General features: G+C 38.4%; 1 protein-coding gene across 12 annotated transcripts in view; it reads right to left on the bottom strand.

Moving 5' to 3' along the window:
* Positions 1-8,829: 8,829 nt before the first annotated feature.
* SS18 (SS18 subunit of BAF chromatin remodeling complex) overlaps positions 8,830-22,508 on the bottom strand; it is a 92,290-nt gene continuing 78,611 nt past the window's right edge. For all 12 annotated transcript variants that reach the window (XM_070050361.1, XM_070050365.1, XM_070050368.1 and 9 more), the window contains 2 exons: positions 19,738-19,871; positions 8,830-10,604 (listed from right to left, as the gene is read on the bottom strand). In XM_070050361.1, the coding sequence (XP_069906462.1) occupies positions 10,578-10,604; positions 19,738-19,871 (161 nt within the window). In that variant the 3' untranslated portion in view covers positions 8,830-10,577. The remainder of the gene's footprint in view (positions 10,605-19,737; positions 19,872-22,508) is intronic.

Below are 22,508 nucleotides of genomic sequence, written 5' to 3'. Positions count from 1 at the left end.
TAAACATAATTGGACTAAGTTCTTACCCTCTTAGTACCATTAACTTACAAGTCTAAGGTACAAATCATATCAAGACCATAGCTGAATATATACTCTGTCACGAACAGGATCTTGTATCTATTAGGTTTTCTGTATCAGGGCTATCCAACAAGCCACATCCCTGGCCAGATGTGACTGCTAAACACTTACAACATGGCATGCGCTTTTAAGTATAAGAAACCAGATTTCTAATGTTTACTGTGAAAAAAATGACATCTACATCTCGTAAATTTAAATGTTGAAATAGCACTTTGAATATATTGGGTTAAATAGATTGAAGTGACATTTCTCCATTTCTTCAATTTTTAATGTAGCTACTAGAAAATTTTAAATTTCACATGGGACTGATGTATTTCTTTCTTTTTTTTTGACAGGCAGAGTGGACAGTGAGAGAGAGAGACAGAGAGAAAGGTCTTCCTTTGCCGTTGGTTCACCCTCCAATGGCCGCCACGGCTGGTGCGCTGCGGCTGGCACAACGCACTGATCCGAAGGCAGGAGCCAGGTGCTTCTCCTGGTCTCCCATGGGTTGCAGGGCCCAAGCACTTGGGCCATCCTCCACTGCACTCCCAGGCCACAGCAGAGAACTGGCCTGGATGAGGGGCAACTGGGAAAGAATCCGGTGCCCCGACCGGGACTAGAACCCAGTATGCCGGCACCGCCAGGTGGAAGATCAGCCTATTGAGCCATGGCGCCGGCTGATGTATTTCTATTAGAAATGTTCTACAACCTTCCAGTCCGTTTGAGCTGAGTTGTTGCTACAGGTGGATTAAACTCCTTCCACTCTGATTTTGGAGTTTCAAAGTTTTGCCTTGGAATTCTTTTTGTGAAATATAATCCAAAATTATATCGCAAATGACTTTTGATCACTAAGGATCCTTTATTTATATTAATATTTGCTTTTAATTATATTTGATATTAATATGTATATTATCTACTGTGATCTAAAAACTAACTTAGTAAGCAGAAGTTAGCTTCTCTCCAACCTAAAGTCTTTCAATGAGTTTAACTTTTTAACTGATTACTGACGCCTTTTGATATAATTTTTTCATCTTCTTTTAGACTTTCAATATTCTTAGTCATTCCATTAGGTGAGTACATTTTCTCTATTTCTTCATTTTCCTTCTCCCTCTAATTTCTGAATTGTGTCTCCTTTAAGTGACCATTTGTATACACTTTTTTTTTTTTTACAGGCAGAGTGGACAGTGAGAGAGAGACAGAGAGAAAGGTCTTCCTTTGCCGTTGGTTCACCCTCCAATGGCCACCGCGGCCAGCGCACCGCGCTGATCCGATGGCAGGAGCCAGGTACTTATCCTGGTTTCCCATGAGGGTGCAGGACCCAAGCACTTGGGCCATCCTCCACTGTACTCCCGGGCCACAGCAGAGAGCTGGCCTGGAAGAGGGGCAACCGGGACAGAATCTGGTGCCCCGACCGGGACTAGAACCTGGTGTGCCGCCGCAAGGCGGAGGATTAGCCTAGTGAGCCGCGGCGCCGGCTATATACACTTTTAACATCACCCTGATTATTTTCCCTGAAAAATTTCCAACGAAGTCCATTTTCTAAGTTTCTTGAACATGAAAACCCGTTGCACAAGAGACAGGAAAATAAACTCTGCCCCTTTAGAGAGAGGAACAGCAAAATTACATGGTAGAGGTCATAAATGCAATCAATATATTACATTTATCTGCTATTCACATCAAAAACAAAGTGTTTCCTGTTAATATTTGACAATTTTACAAAATTTCTATCCTTTTTCACATCTGACACCTTCCTTCTGGATTTTTTTTCTCAAGTACATCTTGTCCTCACTTTAGAATTTCTGCTTTGCTGAGTATAATATTTAAATTGACTTATTTTCCCTCAGTATTTTAATCCCCATAGCTCTTGATTATTGTAGAGAATCCTCCTGTCTACATTTTATTTCTTTATAGCTATGTGCCTTTTCTTTAGATAGATTTCAGAGTTGTTTTTTTTTTTTTTTAAAGATGTATTTATTTATCTGAAAGGCAGAGTTATAGAGAGAGAGAGGGAGAGAGGGAGAGGTCTTCCATCCACTAGCTCACTCCCCAGATGGCTGCAATGGCTGGAGCTGAGCCAATCTGAAACCAGGAGACATGAGCTTCTTCAGGGTCTCCCCCACATGGGTGCAAGGGCCCATGTACTTGTGCATCTTCCACTGCTTTCTCAGGCCTCTAGCAGGGAGCGGTATCAAATGTGGAGCAAATGGGACACCGACTGGCACCTATAAGGGATGCTGGAGCCACAGGCAGAGGCTGAAACTGCTACGCCACAGTGCTGGGCCCTAGATTTCTTTTTTCTGAACACCAATATAGTATGTCTGGATATGAACTGGAAGCACTTTGACTTACCTTGATTACACTATGATGAACTTGTAATTCCATCTTTGGTCCACAGAGATACTTAGTTTTAGCCTGGCTATTTCTAGCTTGATTGTTTATTTTCCCCCCATAATACATAGTAGCAGCAGCAACAGCACCAATTATGTCTGGAGAGGACACATCAAAACATGAAATAATGCCAACTTCATCAGAAGTCTATGTGAAATATTCAAGTAAACATGTACACATCCACACCAAGACAGTCCGTCCACTTACTTTCTGGCCTTAAGTGACTGACCTTATTCTACTTCTAAAGAAATTAAGTCAACATACGAAATACAGATTGTGATAATGATTAAATATAAACTGTTATCTTCCAACAGACTACTGCAAATTATGGTTCAAAGCCATTTAATCACTGGAACATTTAGGTAGATTTTGTTCACTGAACTAAAGAGTTAAGTGCCTCTGATTTGCAGCTTGGAATTCAATTCCTTCTTACGAAAATCCAGTTACAACTTATTAAAACTAAAAATGTTTTTTTGGGGGTGTGGAGCATGAATGACTTTCAGAATAAACTGAGTGTCGTGAATAAGAAAAACATTGCTGTGTTTATTTAGAGTATTACCCCTTGGAGCCAGCGTTTGCACTAATGCATTTTACATTAGCGTGCCGCATCAGGAAATCCTGACTTTTTGGTGCCAAGGGGGTAATTAATATCAGTTCATGTTTTCAAAATGGTTGTGTTTATGTGGGAATCAGGATTGAGAACTAACATGTAGAGCTTGAAGTATGAAAACTTGCTGTGAAGTGAGAACTTGGGAAAGGATGGAATACTGAAATTAATGAACAAGAAATAGGATTTCTTTGGATAAAATGATATTACTGAAAAGACAGAAACAACTACTCACTTCCTTGCTCTTAATTTACTAAGCATTAGCAGGTATCATTCTCTGATAGCCATACTGACAGAAAAGAAGGGAAAATTCTTGGTAGGTGCAAATAATATTTTTGGTATACTTATTAGGAGCCCTAAAAAGTTATGAAATTCATCACATATAAAATAGTATATGAAAAAGACACTATTCCAAAATATCCTTTCACTGCTAATACATTTATGCCAGCAGACGTAAAACTTCACATTTAACCTAAGCTGAATAAACAGCCACTATAAGTGCAAAATCAAAATGCTTTTAGTATACCTTTTTCTACCCTCAAAGAGAAGTTAGCAGGGAATCTACAATCAAAGTACACATGTCATATATGGAAAGCCAGAAAACTAGACACAGTAAGAAAACATTAGAGGGGAAAAAATCCCAACAACAAACTTAAATGACAGAGAGCAAGATAAAGTTTAAAACTTAGGAGATTTTACGAGGTCTTAATTACATAAATCTCCATACTTAGAAAACACGCCATTTAAAATTTTATAACCATACAGATGCTAAAAGAAGATAAATATTGAGCCTATCTTTAGCAATACTTTCCAACAAAATAAATCTATTATTAGGAGCTGGTGCTGTGGCACAGTGGGTTAACATCCTGGCCTGAAGCGTTAACATCCCACATGGGCACCAGTTCGAGACCCGGGCTGCTCCACTTCCAATCCAGCTCTCTGCTGATGGCCTGGGAAAGCAGTAGAAGATGGCCCAAGTGCTTGGGCCCCTGACCCGCGTGGGAGACCTGGAAGAAGCTCCTGGCTCCTGATCAGCACAGCTCCAGCTGTTGTGGCTAATTGGGAGTGAACCATCAGATGGAAAACCTCTCTCTGTGTCTCTGCCTCTCCTCTCTCTGTAACTCTTTCAAATAAATAAATCTTTCCAAAAAAAATCTATTATTAAACAAGGTAGTCTAATTCATTCAAGTGATAGAAAGTATAGGATGATCATGAAACATGTTCAAGAATTTTGTCCTCCTTCATAATCAAGCATATGAACTGCCTGATTATAAACAGTACGCTACACACAAAGTATACTAACTTGTCATAAAAAATAAGAATCCCTAAGGAGTATGTCTTGGGTGGTATGATATGGCCCTCCGTACGACCCTATACTTTAACAAGTCACTTAGCAATGCAGAAGTGTTACTTCTCCCACATCAAGTGCAAGCTGGTAGGCAATAGAGTAGACGTCATGAGGTACTTCAAAGACTTCAATTCAATACTTGTACTGCAATTCTATATAGAGTATTTTTCCAGTATGAGGCCAAAGCCTTGCCAATATGTCATGTTTCAACCCGTGGGAAATGGAAGAGAGAAAGCACACTTTTTAACAATGTCATCTTGAAACTCGACACATCAGTTCACATCCCAGTGAACTTAAAAGTCATGTATGATTATACCAACCTGCAAAGGAGGACGTTAGAAGTCTCAAAGTAGACTGCCATACACCCATCCAGGACACGGGGTTAATTTTAGAACAAAGAATAGTAATGGGAGATCATCAATATTACCTAACAGAGTAAAAAAATGATGAAAATTCAGGAGTTTGTGGGATTACTTATTTAACAATTTTTAAATGCACCGTGTCATGAAAAACCAGTATGTTGTCACAAGAATTATAATCATATTATAACATAAATGTATCACTCATATATCTTCATTCTTAAACTATGATCTCTACCAGGAAAAAGATAAAGTTTAAAAATACCTACACTAACACATATAATAAATCTAAAAATACACATACACACATGTGCATGTTTGTTTATACACTCTCAAGTTTCCTAGATTGAGAAATAAATTACAAGTTACTCTATTCATAGGTCTTTATTTAATTAATGAAAATCCTATTGCATTTCTGAGACTTGGATTTCTAAACAATAAGATTTTCTTTTAACTTTTTCCTTAGTAATCAAAGAGTGTAATCAAAGAGAATTTGTAGCAGCTTCAGAGATAATCAGCCATCTATGAAACTTTAGGGATTGGCACTGTGGCATAGGTTAAGATGTCGCCTATAGCACCACCATACTATTTTGGGTGCCAGTTCAGGTCCCAGCTGCTCCACTTGTGATCCAGCTCCCTGCTAATGCTGGGAAAGTAGCAGAAGATGCCCCAAGTGTTTGGGACCCTGTCACCCATGTGGGAGACCTGGATGAAGCTCCTGGCCTCTGATTTTGGCCTGGCACAGCCCCTGCTGTTGCAGTCATTTGCAGTCATTTGCAGTGTGAACCAGCAGATGGAAAATGTCTTCTCTAACTATGCCTTTCAAATAAATAAATGAATCTTAAAAATGAAGAGCTTCTAAATTTCAATAAACAAAACTCCTAAGCTGAAGTGATTGTACATTACAAAAAAAAAAAAAAAAAATACAGGGGCCGGCGCTGTGGCACAGTGGGTTAAGGCCCTGGTCTGAGGCACCAGCATCCCATATGGGCGCCGGTTCGAGTTCCGGCTGTTCTACCTCCGATCCAGCTCTCTGCTATGGCCTGGGAAAGCAGCAGCAGATGGCCCAAGTCCTTGGGCCCCTGCACCCATGTGGGAGACCTGGAAGAAGCTCCTGGTTCCTGGCTTTGGATTAGCGCAGCTCTAGCTGTTGTGGCCATGTGGGGAGAGAACCAGCGGATAGAAGACCTCTCTCTCTGTGTCTCTGCCTCTCCTCTGTGTAACTCTTTCAAACAAATAAATAAATCTTTGAGAAAAAAAAAAAAAAAACAATAAAATACAAAGTACACTTCAGTAATTCTCTTACTATTAAAAAACCATTTTCTACCCTTACAGGTAGCTTTTTTTTTTTTTTAAAGATTTATGTATGTATTTGAAAGGCAGTTAGAGACAGACAGAGAGCGTGGGAGAGAGAGAGAGAGACAGACAGAGACAGGGGGAGGGAGGGTGGGAGAGAGAGAGAGAGAGACAATCTCCCATCCACTAGTTCACTCCCCAAATGGCTACAACGGCCAGAGGTGGGCCAATCCAAAGTCAGGAGCCAGGAGCTCCTTCTGGGTCTCCCACATGGGTACAGGGGTCCAAGCACTTAGACCATCTTCTGCTGCCTTCCCAGGCATATCAGCAGGGAGCTAGATCAGAAGAGGAACAGCTGGGACTCGAACCAACACCCATATTGGGAGGAAAAAAAAAAAAAGCATCATCTTGGAGATAAAAATACTAACAACTTATGGCAGTCAAATTAAGTAGTTATACCTAAATGGGTCTAAACAGTCTTAGAAACAGAATAAAACATGCCTTAGCTATAATTCTTCAATAAAACAAATTAGCATCTCATATCAATGGAAGGAAAATGGTTTATTTAATAACTGATACTTAAACAACTGCTCATACATATAGGAAAGAAATTAATGCCCTAAATCATACCATGTACAGTAAATCTTTGAAAAATGAAAGCAAATGAGGACTACTTTTATAAATTTGCTAGTGTCATAAGCCACAAATTTCTGACTATATAAAATCTTAAAACTTAAATATAGTGTAAGCCATCATAAGTGAATTTTAAAAAATAATGGAGAGAAGAAAAAAGACAAAGGATTAACACATGCAAATGGAGAACCATATGTAATTTTATGTGTATGTATATATGTGTGCATGTATACAGTTAGTATTTCCTCTCACAAAACATGGCAACAAGAGAAATGGACAAAGAACATTAAAAGGCATTTCACAAAGTATAATTAAGCACTTGAAATGATAGCAACTTACAAAAAATATAATTCAAATTAAGTTCAGAAATAACATCTATAAAAATCTATTAGAATTGAAAAAATTAACAAGGCAAATAAACTACTGTTGGAAAGGATATACCTAATAGGGCAACACTTTTTTAAAATGTCTATATCCTTACAACTAAGTGTATCAGAAATTTGCTGTGTAGAAGTACTTAAATAGCATACAAAAAAAAAAAAAAAAAAAAAAACCTGTAAGGAAATGTTAATTGTTTGAGGAAACAGATATGCTTATCCTGACTTGAACATTATACAATGATTATTGTGTCAAAATATCACAAGGTACCCCCCAACATGTTTGATTTTTGTGTGTCAATTGAAACAAAAAATCTTGCCAGATAGTACATGAATGTTTTGTTTTTGCAACAGTAAAAAATCAGAGGCAACATGCTAATAGGAGGATACTTCTAAGTTCAACAAAGAGGGGGAAAAAGGTAACAAAGCAATATATAATTCCATTTTTGTTTAAAAACAAATGGTATTACTTGCTTATGTGTCCAAATCAAGCTGGAAGAAATGTACCAAATCTTTATTAATTACTGCCATTAAGGAACAAAATTATGGGCAATGTTCACTTTCTGTACAATATATTTCTATTTTAATATGAATGACTTTAAAATGAAAGAAGGCAGTGCTTTATAGGTACAGAGTCTCAGTTTCTAAATCAGTGTTAACATCGATAGTATGGAATTTCTAAAGCAGTCAGAGTCCTCAATGTCTGAGGTGGGTTTTTTTCCCCCTTATTTTTAGAGACCCTTAGAAATATTTAGTGATTAAACAAATAGTGTTTGCCTCAATTTGTAGGTGGTTGCACAGACAACAGAACATTGGCCTGAGTTGCTAAGTAGATAAATTGGGTTGCCAGTACATGGGGGTTCCCTAGATCATTCTGTCCATGTTGGTCTATGTTTGAAAATTCCATTTAAAAATTTTTTTAAAAAACCCAGAAACCCAAAACACCACCTGAATAAATCTACAGAATAATGCAGACATATTCTCCACTAAATTAGCACACTTAAATATTTGGAAATAGTTATCAATAATCACCATGCCTTTCTTATAGCAGTATTTTGCGTCTGGAATTATATGGGACAATGTGCTATTTATTCATCAAAATACATTTTCATTTATTTTGATAAAATGAAAATTTTAATTTTAGAACAGACTATCTATATGGAAATGTCAAATTTGGTAGAAAGCTACTTGTAAAGTTATTCTTCTAACTAGGTATCAAAGGAGTAAGATAATTTTTGTCACCACCAATTAAAAACTTTTACGAAATAGGACTGTTATAAAACAATTAAACCTTGCAAATGCACTAGTCTCCAGGAAGAAAGTCCTGGAGGAAATTCTGCTTATTAAAATTGCAATTTTAGTTTCCATTAAAAGGAGAATAAGACAACAGAAGATGGGTTGGCAAGACAAATTATTTCTTAATGTCAGTTGAGCTTATTTCAAATGAGATAACGTATCTACACCAGGTTGGGTTCAGTACAATTTTGTCTCCTCAACTCATTTATCTAATTCAGTCATCTTGATTACAGCCTCATGGACTTCATTTTCAGAGAAAGAATTCTGTAACAAACAGCCTACACAACATGCTGATTACTGAACAGTTAATTCTAATTAACTTGGGCATGGCAAGAGAATTTTGATAAAGTCCTAGAATACAAATATAGTCTGCTTATACTGGACTAACTTATATAAAAACCCACAGCATGGTCTCTAGGCAAAACAAGAGAGTCAAAGAGATCTAATTTAAAGAAACAAATGAGAAAATTAAAATCACAAATAATTTATTCTTCTGTTAGAGTTGATACAGTTTTAAATAGCAACAAAGTACACAGTGGTGGAAAATTGGCACAGAATCTATAAGCATTTCAATCACAATAAGGCTGTTTATGCTTTATCTGTTCAAACTTGATGTCCATTATCCACTGACCAAGATGAAAGAAAACCAATTCTGACCTTAAAACACACATACACAGACACACATTCACTCTCATACACACAGACACGCTGAAATGCCTCCTTTTGATTACAGCATATTGAGAACAGTATGTTCTGCTTATTCAAACTTATGCCCTCCCCCTTCATTTTGTTTCCAGTTAGAAGTGGGAAAAACCAATTCAATTATAAAGAATACATCTTATTCCCTGGGCACGGACAACTGTGATGAAAATAGCAACTTACCTTTGGGCTAGATGTTTTCGGATTATGCTTAAATAACTGTGGCTAGAAATTTCTCAATGCATGCTTTCCTGCCCAATGTAACATCCCTGAATTGAGCTAAAATAATCAGGCACAGGACAGTCTCAAATAATGATTAACTATGCCATGCTTATAAACAAGGTGATCTATAATGCAACCTCTATGCTTTTAATACAAATCAGAATAAACCTCATCAATAAGCATTTTCCTGAACATCTCTTTGTATTATATTAACCAACATAAAAAAGGGGAAAACATAAAATGTTCCTTTATAAATGGCATTATCTCCAGTTAAGAAAGTTGAAATAATATTTTATCATATAAACCAATTATCCTTCGAATGTTAAAAAATAAAATTCCTGGGTCAACACTGACTCTCCTTTGATATCATTTATAAAATGTTTTGATATTATTTTCTAAGTTCCCTGATTACTCAAACAAGGTAAAATTAACACTTTCATTTTCAGTTATTGCTATCTTAAGAGAGGATTACCACTTCATTTACATGAAGCTATTACCAAAGATACTTCAAATCAAACATAAAGTAATTCTTATTGCCTCACATTTTAAAACAGTAATATAAATGGTCTTTATAAAAAGGTTTTAATCCACAAAACTGGAAGGCTTTTAAAAAATGTCTTTTTACCCAAAACTGTATCACAGTGCCTTTCATTATCTAAGAGATAAAAGGGATTTGAATTTCCTCTAGGAGAATCTAACAGTGGACATATGGTGTGCTTTGCCTCCTCTCTCACCTTTATCTTTATAGGACACCATTTTGAGACCCAAACAATCAAGCATCTACTATGCTCCAGTCCACATTAACAGAGGATTTCTGATTCTGTCCAGTGCACAGTGTACCGCCTTGCATATTCATCACATGAAATAAACATAATATACAAAATATTGCTGCTGTAAAAAGTGTACATTTCCCTCTTCCCCTTACAAAAGAATCTGTGGAAAAGTATTAAATTCCCTTAACCTTCATAAACATACAAAGCTGTTCACACCTTTCAGTCTGTAACAGTCCATTTGAAACACAGTTCCAAAATCATTGCAAACTGGTTATGTCATTGCATTTTCTGTCCAATGTTGCCATCTAGAGTAGAAATGTGAAATCAAGAGTATTTTTGAGCTACTAAAGCCTTTTACAACTAAACCACAAAGGCTGCTTATTGATGAAACAGCCACTTATCCACAAGGTTTTTCCAAAAACTAGATGGAATGAAAGGATCTTTTCACAGGGAGGTGTCCACAGTGCTGAGGTGACAATATGGCTGCTAATAGATACTGGCTATTGGAATGTAAGTACTGTTTCACTGTTGGTAATTTCCATACTGTCCCTAAAAGAAAAATTTTAAAACATAATTAGATAATAGTTTGACCACAGAAAATAATAAATCATTTTTAACATTCTCATATCCACAACAGACAAAAACTTTCATATATTTGGCTATTTAGCTCTACTTAATTTCTTCTGATATTATATACAATTGAAAACAGATTTCAATTTCAAAACATTCGAAAGATTAGCAAATGAATCTACAACAGTACCTGTCACATAATCGGAATTCAAATGTTTGGAGAATTCTGAATTGAACTGAGCAGGAATAAATGAGTAGTTTTAATTGTCAACTCTGATATGATACATTTTAGCATATAAACCATGTGTTAAGAATGACAATTTTGTGGGTTTGGCTTGTTATAATTATTACTATGAATGAACATCAAAGGCATTTGGGATAGGTTGCAAGTGAAGAAGGAAAGGTGTCTAGGAGATAAAAAGTAAAGAACCAGGCCAGCGCCGCGGCTCAGTAGGCTAATCCTCCACCTTGCGGCGCTGGCACACCGGGTTCTAGTCCCAGTAGGGGCACCGGATTCTGTCCCGGTTGTCCCTCTTCCAGGCCAGCTCTCTGCTGTGGCCCAGGAAGGCAGTGGAGGATGGCCCAAGTCCTTGGGCCCTGCACCCACATGGGAGACCAGGAGAAGCACCTGGCTCCTGCCTTCGGATAGGCGCGGTGTGCCAGCCGTTGTGGCCGTTGGAGGGTGAACCAACGGCAAAGGAAGACCTTTCTCTCTGTCTCTCTCTCTCACTGTCCACTCTGCCTGTCAAAAAAAAAAAAAAAAAAAAAAAGTAAAGAACCTTGTATCTACACTAAGGAATTCAGAACTTTCCCTGAGGTCAATGAAGTATCAGGAGGTATTCAGGGAGGCTGCTGGGACAGAAAACCAAGGAAAGTTTATTTTGTTTCTGTTTTTTCTAAAATAGTAGACTTGAAGACTTGTAGGCTACAGAATGAAAGAGAAGTAGAGAACAGAGACACAAAGGACAGGAGGAAGTAGCAAAACTCTATGAGAAAGGTAAATAATGTCCAACAGGCATTTAGTATTAGTTTGGGAGAAGAGAAGCAATGTCTTTTCCTCTAAAACAGAAGAACATACTATAGAATGTGTATTTTATTAGAACATTTTTAATGTGCTTAAAATAGATGCTTATAAAAGCACCTATTTTCCCAAAACAATACTCACTAGAAGCATCTAATTGTCTCCTTTGTCTAAATTTTTTCCTCTTAACCACATAAAATGTGACTCAAGAAAATACTTTAGAATTGAAATATTTCTGAACTAAAGAAACAATACACTAAAGTTTACATTGCCACTGGCGTATATATACTTATTAATTTATCAAATATTACTATATAATAGAATGCATTTAAAATGTAAGAAATTTTGTATTATTTTTCAGTAAAATTTAAAGTCAAAGCTCATCTTGAAATATCTGTGGGAAAATGATCTGCTCTAAAATACTCTGAAATGAAACAAATAAGGTGGTTAGGTAGGTAAGAATGACAAAAGGAAAGTATTAACTGTTGAAGTTGGTGATGGGCACACAGGAGTTGAGTAGACTATTCTTTTTTAGTATTTCAAGATTTTATAATAAGAGGTCTAAAACAGAAATATAAGTTAATGCTGAGCAGCAAATTGGAGATTATTTCATCTTATGTTATCTAAATATGAAAGCTAAACTTAAGTTCCAAATCTATTGCTCACTTGCTATTTGAGTCTTAAAAAGCCATCTGAGAATCAACTTCATCACTCATATGAGGTAGGAGAACAACATCTCCACCTTTGAATCACAACTTCCTTGTGGTTAACATTAATTCCTATTTCATCTGTTATGACACCTATAAATAAGAGAAGCTATGGGACAGGACTTTTTAGAATTATAAACCGGTGAGTGTCAATGCTCCCCTAGTAAACATAAAATGAGATAATATAAGTTATAATTGATTTGCTATTTTTCAAACAACTTGAGTACATTGACCATCTTACTCATCCTTATGTCAAGAGTACTGAAGAGTGACTGAAGCATACAATTCCTTCAATAACATATGCCAAACAAATCATATATAAGCAATTATATACATTTATGGGAAAAATGCTCATTGCCGTAAAACATTTGAAAAACAGGTAAGGTAAGACTTATCACTTAGTAAAGTGTAACTACAGAGTAGCAGATAAGTTCTGGGGCAGATGTTTCGCCCAGAAGTTAAGTTGCTGCTTGAGCTGCTCCCATCTTATATCATACTGCCTGGTTCAAGTCCTGGCCACTCCTTCCAATACAGTATTCTTGCTAAATGTAGCTCAAGTATCAAGTACCTACCAGACTAAATTTCAGCTTCAGCCTGGTCCAGTACCATCTGTTGTGGGTATTTGGGGAGTGAACCCAAATATATCTTTCAAATTAAAAAAATAAATAAATTCTAAAGATTAGTTTTTATTTTTTAAGAAAAAATAAAAGTTCTATAAGAGTTCAGGAAGCAAAAGATGGACATACGCTAAAATAAATAGGGGCCCACTCTGTGGCACAGTGGGTTAACACCCTGGCCTGAAGCACCGGCATCCCATATGGGCACCAGTTCGAGACCCGGCTGTTCCCCTTCTGATACAGCTCTCTGTATAGCCTGGGAAAGCAGTAGAGGATGCTTTCCACGTGGCCCCTGAACCCACGTGGGAGACTCAGAAGCTCTGGGCTCCCGGCTTCAGATCGGCGCAGCTCCGGCCACAGTGGTCAATTGGGGAGTGAACCATCAGATGGAAGACCTCTCTCTCTCTCTCTCTCTCCCTCTCTCTCTCTCTCCCTCTCCTCTCTCTGTGTAACCCTGACTTTCAAATAAATAATGTTTAAAAAATTTTCAGAGTGTTGGGAGTCTTAAGAAAATGCTAAGATTTGGGGGCCGGCGCCGTGGCTCACTTGGTTAATCCTCTGCCTGCGGCGCCAGCATCCCATATGGGCGCTGGGTTCTAGGCCCGCTTGCTCCTCTTCCAGTCCTGCTCTCTGCTATGGCGTGGGAGAGCAGTGGAGGATGGCCCAAGTGCTTGGGCCCTTGCACCTGCATGGGAGACCAGGAAGAAGCACTTGGCTCTCAGCTTCGGATTGGCAGAACGCCGGCCTCAGTGGCCATTTTGGGGATGAACCAATGGAAGGAAGACCTTTCTCTCTGTCTCTTTCTCTCATTGTCTAACTCTATCTGTCAAATAAATAAATTAATAAAAAGAAAATGCTAAGATTTGAATAGCAGAGAAAAGAAAAGGGAATAATTCAAACAGAAGAAAAAGAGCTATAGCAAAAGCATAGATAAAAAATTAATTAGATGGCCGGCACTGTGGCTCACTAGGCTAATCCTCCACCTGCGGCACCGGCACCTGTTTGGGGCGCCGGTTCTGTCCCGATTGCTCCTCTTCCAGTCCAGCTCTCTGCTGTGGCCCGGGAAGGCAGTGGAGGATGGCCCAAGTGCTTGGGCCCTGCACCCGCATGGGAGACCAGGAGGAAGCACCTGGCTCCTGGCTCCGGATCGGTGCTGTGCACCGGCCGTGGCGACCATTTGCGGGGTGAACCAACAGAAGGAAGACCTTTCTCTCTGTCTTTCTCTCTCTCTCACTGTCTAACTCTACCTGTCAAATAAGTAAAAATAAATAAATTAGAACGCTTAGGGAAATTGGAATACATAATTACAAGGAGTAGAACCTATAGCTAATATTAACAACAGTTAATTTTTATTATATGCCTATAATTAAGACCTCCCATAGGTGAGACATTGCAATAAGTGCTTTGTTTCCATCTATAAGGATGCTTTAGCAGATTCGTGGGAAAATGGAATTAAAGGATACACCTACTATGTTATAAAAAAATTTGAGATCCATGTATAGTTTTCTGTAATACACATTTTCCGATGAACTTCCTGAACACCCCACATATGCACATTTCACTTTTGTGCCAAAATAAACTTACCTTTTAATTCCGTTTTCCAGAAATTTTTGTAATGATGTCATCTAATCTCTACAGTAAGTATTCATCTCATAGAAGAAACTGAGAGTATAAAAGACTTGACCCACACTTGTTCACACTATTAGGATCAATTCTAGGGTGGTATAAAAAGCTGAAGGTATGGGTTTTGAAGTTAGAAGCTTATGGCAGGTCTAATTAGACTTATTCTCCATTATATCCAACTCTGTCTTACAAAATAACTGTTAGATTCTACCCCCTTATAATTATGTATTTCTTACTTCCAATTTCCCTAACCATTTTATCTTTATTTTTCTTCATGCTTTTGCTTTTCTTTTTTCTTTTTAAAAGATTTATGTATTTATTTGAAAGGAAGAGTGAGACAGAGAAAGAGAGAGATCTTTAGTCCACTGGTTCACTCCACAAATGGCCTCAACGGCCAGGGCTGGGCCAGGCCAAAGCCAGGAGCTTCATCTAGGTCTCCCACATGGGTGGAATTGGCCCCAACACTTGGACCATCATCTATTCTTTCCTAGGAGCATTCACAGGGAGGTGGATCAGAAGTGGAGCAGCTAGGAGAGGAACCAGCGCCCATATGGGATGCCAGTATTGCAGGGGGAGCGTTTCCTACTGTGCTTCAATGCTGGCCTCTAGAAGCCAATTTCTAGCACTAACTTCAACATTTAACAGCTTCCTGTCCTTGAGCAAACTACCTAACCTCCCTCAAGTCTCAATTTCCTCATCTGAAAAGTAAGGTAATTACAACCCACCTCTCAAAAAAGTCTTCCAAGGGAGGGAGAACTATAAAACTTCTTTGCTAACTCTGCAAGTATTTATTAATATTGTAAGTGGCAACACTGCATGGTGAATACAGCAATAGCTCTCATAATGCAGGATTTGTCATCTGGCCTTATCATTTCTCACCTCTGGTCATCTTGAGTAATCACCCAATGCTAGACCTCAGCTTTTCTCCCTTTGTTTGTTTTGTTTTGTTTTGTTTTTGGACAGGCAGAGTTAGACACACAGAGAGAGAGAGAGAGAGAGAGAGAGAGAGAAAGGTCTTCCTTTCCCGTTGACTCACCCCCCCAAATGGCCGCTATGGCGGGCACGCTGCGTCGATATGAAGCCAGGAGCCAGGTGCTTCCTCCTGGTCTCCCATGTGGGTACAGGGCCCAAGCACTTGGGCCATCCTCCACTGCCTTCCCAGGCCACAGCTGAGAGCTGGACTGCAAGAAGAGCAACCAGGACAGAATCCGGCGCCCCAACTGAGACCAGAACCCATGGTACTGGCGACACAGGCAGACGACTAGCCAAGTGAGCCCTGGTGCCGGCCCTCCCTTTGCTTTTAAATTATAAAATTTCTGACTAGAATGTAAAGCAGTACTGACAATGAAAGCAAGAAGACATACTGTGATGAAGACAGGTGAGAGTGATCTAGATTAAGACAAGGTAGTAGGTTAAGAAAGGAGTGGATAGACTCAAGAGCTTTTCAGGAAGGATGATAAACAAGACGTTGCCATTTATTAGATGGGGGAGGGCAGGAAGGGAGAATAAATGCCAAATATAGCCTTGGCATTCTTACTTGGTGATAATATTCCTCTCTTTGAAAAAGGAGAAAGAAGTCTATATGGGAAAAAAGGTGGATTTATTTAGGTTAACTGAACTAATATGCCTATGATACACCTCAGTGGAGACACCCAGTAGGCATCTGATTTCCAGAAGAGAGATTCAGACTAGAAATAGAGATCTGGGAGTTAACAGAAAATATGTACATTTAAAAAATATACATAATGAAATATATATATAATAAATATATAATGAAAATATATCATTCAAAGAGATTGCCTAGAGAGTCTACTGAATGAGAATTCCTATGCTAGAAACACTGAACTATACTCACCATCTTGAAATTTCCTTCTTTTATTCCATTTATCTAATCAGTTAAAAGTATTAACATTATTGCTTCAAAATACTATTTAGAGGTTTCCTACTACCTCCTCTTATTGCCATCTGAATCTATGAAATGGCCTTATTTATTCAATTACTTAATACTTTATTTATCAATATTTATTGAACACATGTTATGTTCTACTAGGTGATAAAGAGTCAATAAAAACAGACAAAACAATAGCAAAAAGAGTTTGCACACTAGATGTGAAGTATTACAACAGATAATAACTAAATAATTCATAAAATGGAGAGAAATGCTAGGCTGAAAAGTTAAAGCATCTTTGCGGTCAGTATCAATTTACCCTCCAGCCTGAAACAACCAAAAAACTACAAAAACATAGGAACCTATTGTACTCAGGACACAGGACAGATGCAACAAAGGACAATAAGCCCCGAGATAAAGAAAACAAGTAAGACCAGGGAATATTTTCAGTTGTCCCACAGATGGCTATAAAAATAATCTGCCTAAACTACCACAATAACCATATTACTCTAACTGGGTTGGGTTTAGGAATATGCATAGATTTTACATCGTCTCAAGCATCTTTAAGAGGTGAATGAATGAAGAGTTCAACAGGTGTTTGTATAAGTAGATAAGGTTAAGTGTCAGATGAATGTGGAAAGACAACTGATACTACCATAACTAAAACAGTCCCTCTTCCTTTTTTTTTATAGTGTAGAAGCAGATGCAGCTGGCAACAACTACCCAAACACTGACCTCTTCACATGACAGTCCCAAATTCTGAATGTTAGAGAGCAGAATAATTATGATGCTAAAAGGAGAAGTCAGGTATCTAAAATGTTGTTCCAGTGCCAGCAAAAACTAGATACTTTTTATACACCAATTAAAATCCTTCAAAGGCTCTGCACTGATGTCAGGTTAACGTCCAAGTTCCCTAACATGATTTCTACGAGCTTCACTAATCTAAGCCCAACATATCTCACCGGTCCTGCCTCTTTTTTCATGGGTTTCTTCTTTATTGAATCACACAACTTTAACATTAGTCCTTTGTAAATGCTCTTCTTTCTGAACAGAACATCATTTCCCCTTCCACATTTACCTGGCTAATCCTGACTTACTCTTGGGGCTTAATACTTATCTAACAGAAGCTCCTTTCATATCTATCTTTGCTGTCCTCACCCAAGTAATCATGATATTGTATCATCTGCTTACTTATCTGTACTGCAACTTGAATTAATTTCAAAAGGCAGAGTCCATGTCTATTTTATTTCTCAGCATGTCCCCAATATTAGCATGGTATATAACATATAACTATTTATCAATAACCATTTGCTTACTGAATAGCCTGAAGTTTAGAAAATTCAGAAATATGTAGACTTACAAACAGAAATGGCCAGTTTAGTGGATGACATACTAAAATTGACAGAATAAAACATCCAGAGAGAGATGGTAGAAGCTCAGTTTACTAAAAGTACAAGACAGGATGACTTACAGACAGAAAACCACAGAGCTGAGAAGTGATATTTGGGTAAGATGAGAAATTAGATTAAAAAAAAAACTAACACTATAAATTCAAGACAAACAAAACAGTAATGAAGTTAAAGACTATTGAAGAATGAAAAAGGAATGTGTATCAAATGCTAATATGAGGCCAGCACTGTGGCTCAATAGGCTAATCCTCCGCCTTGCAGCGCTGGCACACCAGGTTCTAGTCCCGGTTGGGGTGCCGGATTCTGTCCCAGTTGCCCCTCTTCCAGGCCAGCTCTCTGCTATGGCCCAGGAGTGCAGTGGAAGATGGCCCAAGTCCTTGGGCCCTGCACCCGCATGGGAGACCAGGATAAGTACCTGGCTCCTGGCTTCAGATCAGCGCAATGAGCCGGCCGCAGCGCGCCGGCCACGGCAGCCATTGGAGGGTGAACCAAAGGCAAAAAGGAAGACCTTTCTCTCTGTCTCTCTCTCACTGTCCACTCTGCCTGTCAAAAAAAAAAAAAAAAAAAAAAAAAAAAGCTAATGAGGTCAAGGAAGATCAAGATAGTTGTTCTATAAGCCATTCAGACTGTGACTCTTATCTAGGACTTACTATTAAGTATCCAGCATATTGTGAAAATTGGCAAGCATTTGTTGAATGAAGGAACATATGACCAGAACCTCATTTTTGAAAAAGTTAAGTGGATTAGAATGAGCCTAAATTTTACCTGCTCAGGAATCCCGCCTTACATATTTACTACCTACGACTCATTTTATTTTTAAAATTTAAAGGCTCCCCTTTAAATTTTTCTTTGATTTTGTTCTATTGTAATTCTTTAAAAATATTACTCACCTGCTTTTCTCCTTTTAGTTTAAGTCTCCTTTGTCTTCACTTAAATAGGAGTAACAGTATCAACAGGGTTGCAGGTTTCAGAAAGGGTTCAGAAAAGCTGCTCATACTTTAAATTCTAATTAGCATTTGCATCTGAGTCGTTCCTGAAACCAGACCATCTACCTTGGCCCTGGAACCCTAATTTCCATATTAAAGACAGTTCCATATCAAAAATAACTTATTTTAAGTAGTTTAAGTGGTGAAAAGACCAAAGTATCCTCATTGAAAAGCCACTAGATAAACCTAAAATCAATCTTAAAGTTGTCATAATAAATTATTTCCTTAATAACCCAGAGTATGTACGAGGACATTCATTAAACAATAACTTTGACATAGACTATATCTGAGGAGCTTAACGACAAAAAGAAGGAACTTGAATACTAAGTTCAAAGGAATATAGTTATCCTAGGATGAGATACACATTAAAAGTTAATGGGAGAAATAATATCTGAGATAACAGATATATGTGTGAAAGGAGGCAGCACAGCACAGCAAGTCTGAATTCAGAGATGGGATACTATGGGTATGAAGAAAGTGTGTTTAGTAACATGAAGTGCAATAGAGAGCTAACAGAAGAACTGACACAGATGGACTCCACATCTAAGCAGGTCAAGGCAAAGTGTTCGGCAATAAACATGAGAGAGATGAGAGAAATAGCTAAGAAAAATACTCCAAAGTATGAAGACCAAAAAGGGCAGTGGGGTCAGGGTAGAAGATCAAGACATGTTTTACATGTCAGAGTAACTATGATTGGCTGTGTTCGCACTCTTGCAAGAGACTTAAATATAATATACTTTGTGGTTAACAAATGTAGTATGAACGAAAGGAAGGAAAAATAAGCTTTCACATGAAAAATATTTGACCCAATCCAGAGTGAACAAACAATATGACAATTGCACAGTTGGTCAAATAACTTACCTGGTCATATCCATAAGGCCTCTGCTGGGGGGGCTGTGGTGGTCCAGGCTGTGTTGGTCTGTAACCCCCATATTGTTGACCTTGTCCCTGTGGATAGTTAGGATACTGAGGACCAGGACCACCCTGTGAAGGACCTGCAAAATAATTACCACAAGATATTTCAACAAAATATATAAAAATATAATTAAGCCCCTAGAACTTGGGAAACAGTTCAAAATTATATGTTACCCTTTCTTGTGTATCAAACTTAGACAGTTGGTACCTTAATTTTCTCAAATACTGTTTGAAATAAATTTCAATGGTTTTAATAAGAATGAAAATATTTTAACACTACTTCAATGCACCTACTCTGTCATGCCCTGACTATTCAAAAATTTTTACGGCAAAATGGCCAAGAAAGATTCAGGGAACCGTAAAGCAAATTAACTCCATGATAATAAGAAAACTAATCTATACATCTAGTGGATAGTTAACCAGTGGAAGCAAGAAGCAAAATAAAAAGTGAAAAGCAGATTCAAAGACTGAAATACTTCTGAATAACACTAGGGAAGTCATGATATTTACAACTACTGTGACTCTAGATTCACATTTCTGCAATCACAAAAGGAATCATATGGCTATACTTTGCATGGACAAACTAATCACAATACTTTAAAACAGAAAGTAAAATCTGAAGTCATGTTTCATACAAAAAAACCTTTGAATCATCATCAGTCACCTTTATCTTTCACCCATGGCTACAGTTGGGATACAGTTTGAATGTGTCACCCAAAGGTTCATTTTTCAGAAGCCTGATTCTCAGTATGTTGAGAAGAGATAGAATACGTAAGAGGTAAAGCCTAGGGGTTGGCATTGAGGCGCAGAGGATTAAACCACCACCCACAACACAGACATCCCAACTGTTCCACTTGCAGTCCAGTTCCCTGCTAATGTACCTGGGAAAGCAGAATCAGATGGCACAAGCGCTTAGAACCCTGCCAACCTTGTGGGAGTAACTGGAAGAAGCTTCTGGTTCCTGGCTCCTGGATTTGACCTGGCCAGGCTTTGGCAATTGTGGCCATTTTGGGATTAAACCAGTAGAAGGTAGATCAGTCTTCCTCCCTCATTCCCTCACAGACTCTGCCTTTCAAATATTTTTTTTTTAAAAAAAGAAGAAACTGACATAGCTTTCATGGGACCCTAGTTAGCTTTCTTAGGAGGGTTAATTTTGAAGAAAAAGATTGGCTTCTCCCAGCTACCCTGGCTTCCTGTCTCACCCTGTGATCTCTCTGCATGTGCTCCCACCATGATGCCATCCCCATGTGTTGAAGCCACAAGGTTCCTCACCAGAGCTGAGATGTTGGTACCATGCTCTTGCATCTCCCAAACTCTGAGTTTCTTTATAAAATATCCAACCTCAGGTACTTTGTTATAGCAATGGAAAACAAACTAATACACCCATAAAGATGATTTCAAATTCTTGAGACAGCAATCAAATGATTTGGTTTGCTAAACAAATATGTTTTATAAATTCAATGATTATATATTGTAACGAATGCATTATAAACCTTTTTTGAATGCAAAACCTGCCATTAAAAGCAAAGATTGTGCAGAAGTGTTATAAGAGAAAAACAAATTTTCAAGCTTACATAAATTTCAAGACTCTATTATTTATTTAACTATTATATATTTAACTACTAAAACTGCTACTTTCCCATAAGAAAGCTTGACAATTGAATCCCAATAATAAAGTAAGAACTACTTCTGTAGAATTTCTAATGTCTATCAACAGCACTGAACTACTTAAACCAAAGTTAATGAGACTTTCTTCTCTCTCTTCTCACTGAAAGTAGCATTTCTCTTAACTCAATGAGTTTATCTGATTTATATTTGGTTTCCTGTAAATGCAGTAACACCAGAACATTCTAAACAGACACAAAACAGAAATGCCATTTGGGAAGGGCAAGAAAACCCCTTTGTGAAAAGATCAATGAAATATTTCTGAAGTCTTATCCAAGATCAGAGACACAGAACTTATGTCTTTCAGGACAAAAGTATCTGACCAAATTTCAATACGTATGTTGAGGAAGAAACATATGTTCAGCATGATTTTGGCTTCTTGGCTCTTTTTTTTTTTTTGACAGGCAGAGTCAGACAGTGAGAGAGAGACAGAGAGAAAGGTCTTCCTTCCATTGGTTCACTCCCCAAATGGCCCCTACAGCCGGCATGCTGTGCTGATCTGAAGCCAGGAGCCAGGTGCTTTCTCCTGGTCTCCCATGCAGGTGCAGGGCCCAAGCACTTGAGCCATCCTCCACTGCCTTCCCCGACCACAGCAGAGAGCTGGACTGGAAGAGGATCAACCAGTACTAGAACCCGGTGCCCATATGGGATGCTGGCGCAGCAGGCAGAGGGAGGATTAACCAAGTGAGCCACGGCACCAGCCCCACAAGACACTATTTACAAGAAAAAGAAATCATATTAGAGCAAGAGATTATCTCAGTATTAATAAGCCACTTCTGGCTGGCGCCGTGGCTCACTTGGCTAATCCTCCACCTGCAGTGCCGGCACCCTGGGTTCTAGTCCCGGTTGCTCCTCTTCCAGTTCAGCTTTCTGCTGTGGCCTGGGAGTGCAGTAGGAGGAAGCACCTGGCTCCTGGCTTCGGATCGGTGCAGCTTGCCAGCCATGGCGGCCATTTGGTGAGTGAACCAATGGAAAAAGAAGACCTTTCTCTCTGTCCCTCTCTCTCTCTCAGCGTCTAACTCTGCCTGTCCAAAAAAATAATAAGCAACTTC

The sequence above is a fragment of the Oryctolagus cuniculus genome, chromosome 10 (genome assembly GCF_964237555.1).
Source record: "Oryctolagus cuniculus chromosome 10, mOryCun1.1, whole genome shotgun sequence".
Lineage (NCBI taxonomy): Eukaryota > Metazoa > Chordata > Mammalia > Lagomorpha > Leporidae > Oryctolagus > Oryctolagus cuniculus.
This window is presented reverse-complemented; position numbering and strand designations above follow the sequence as displayed.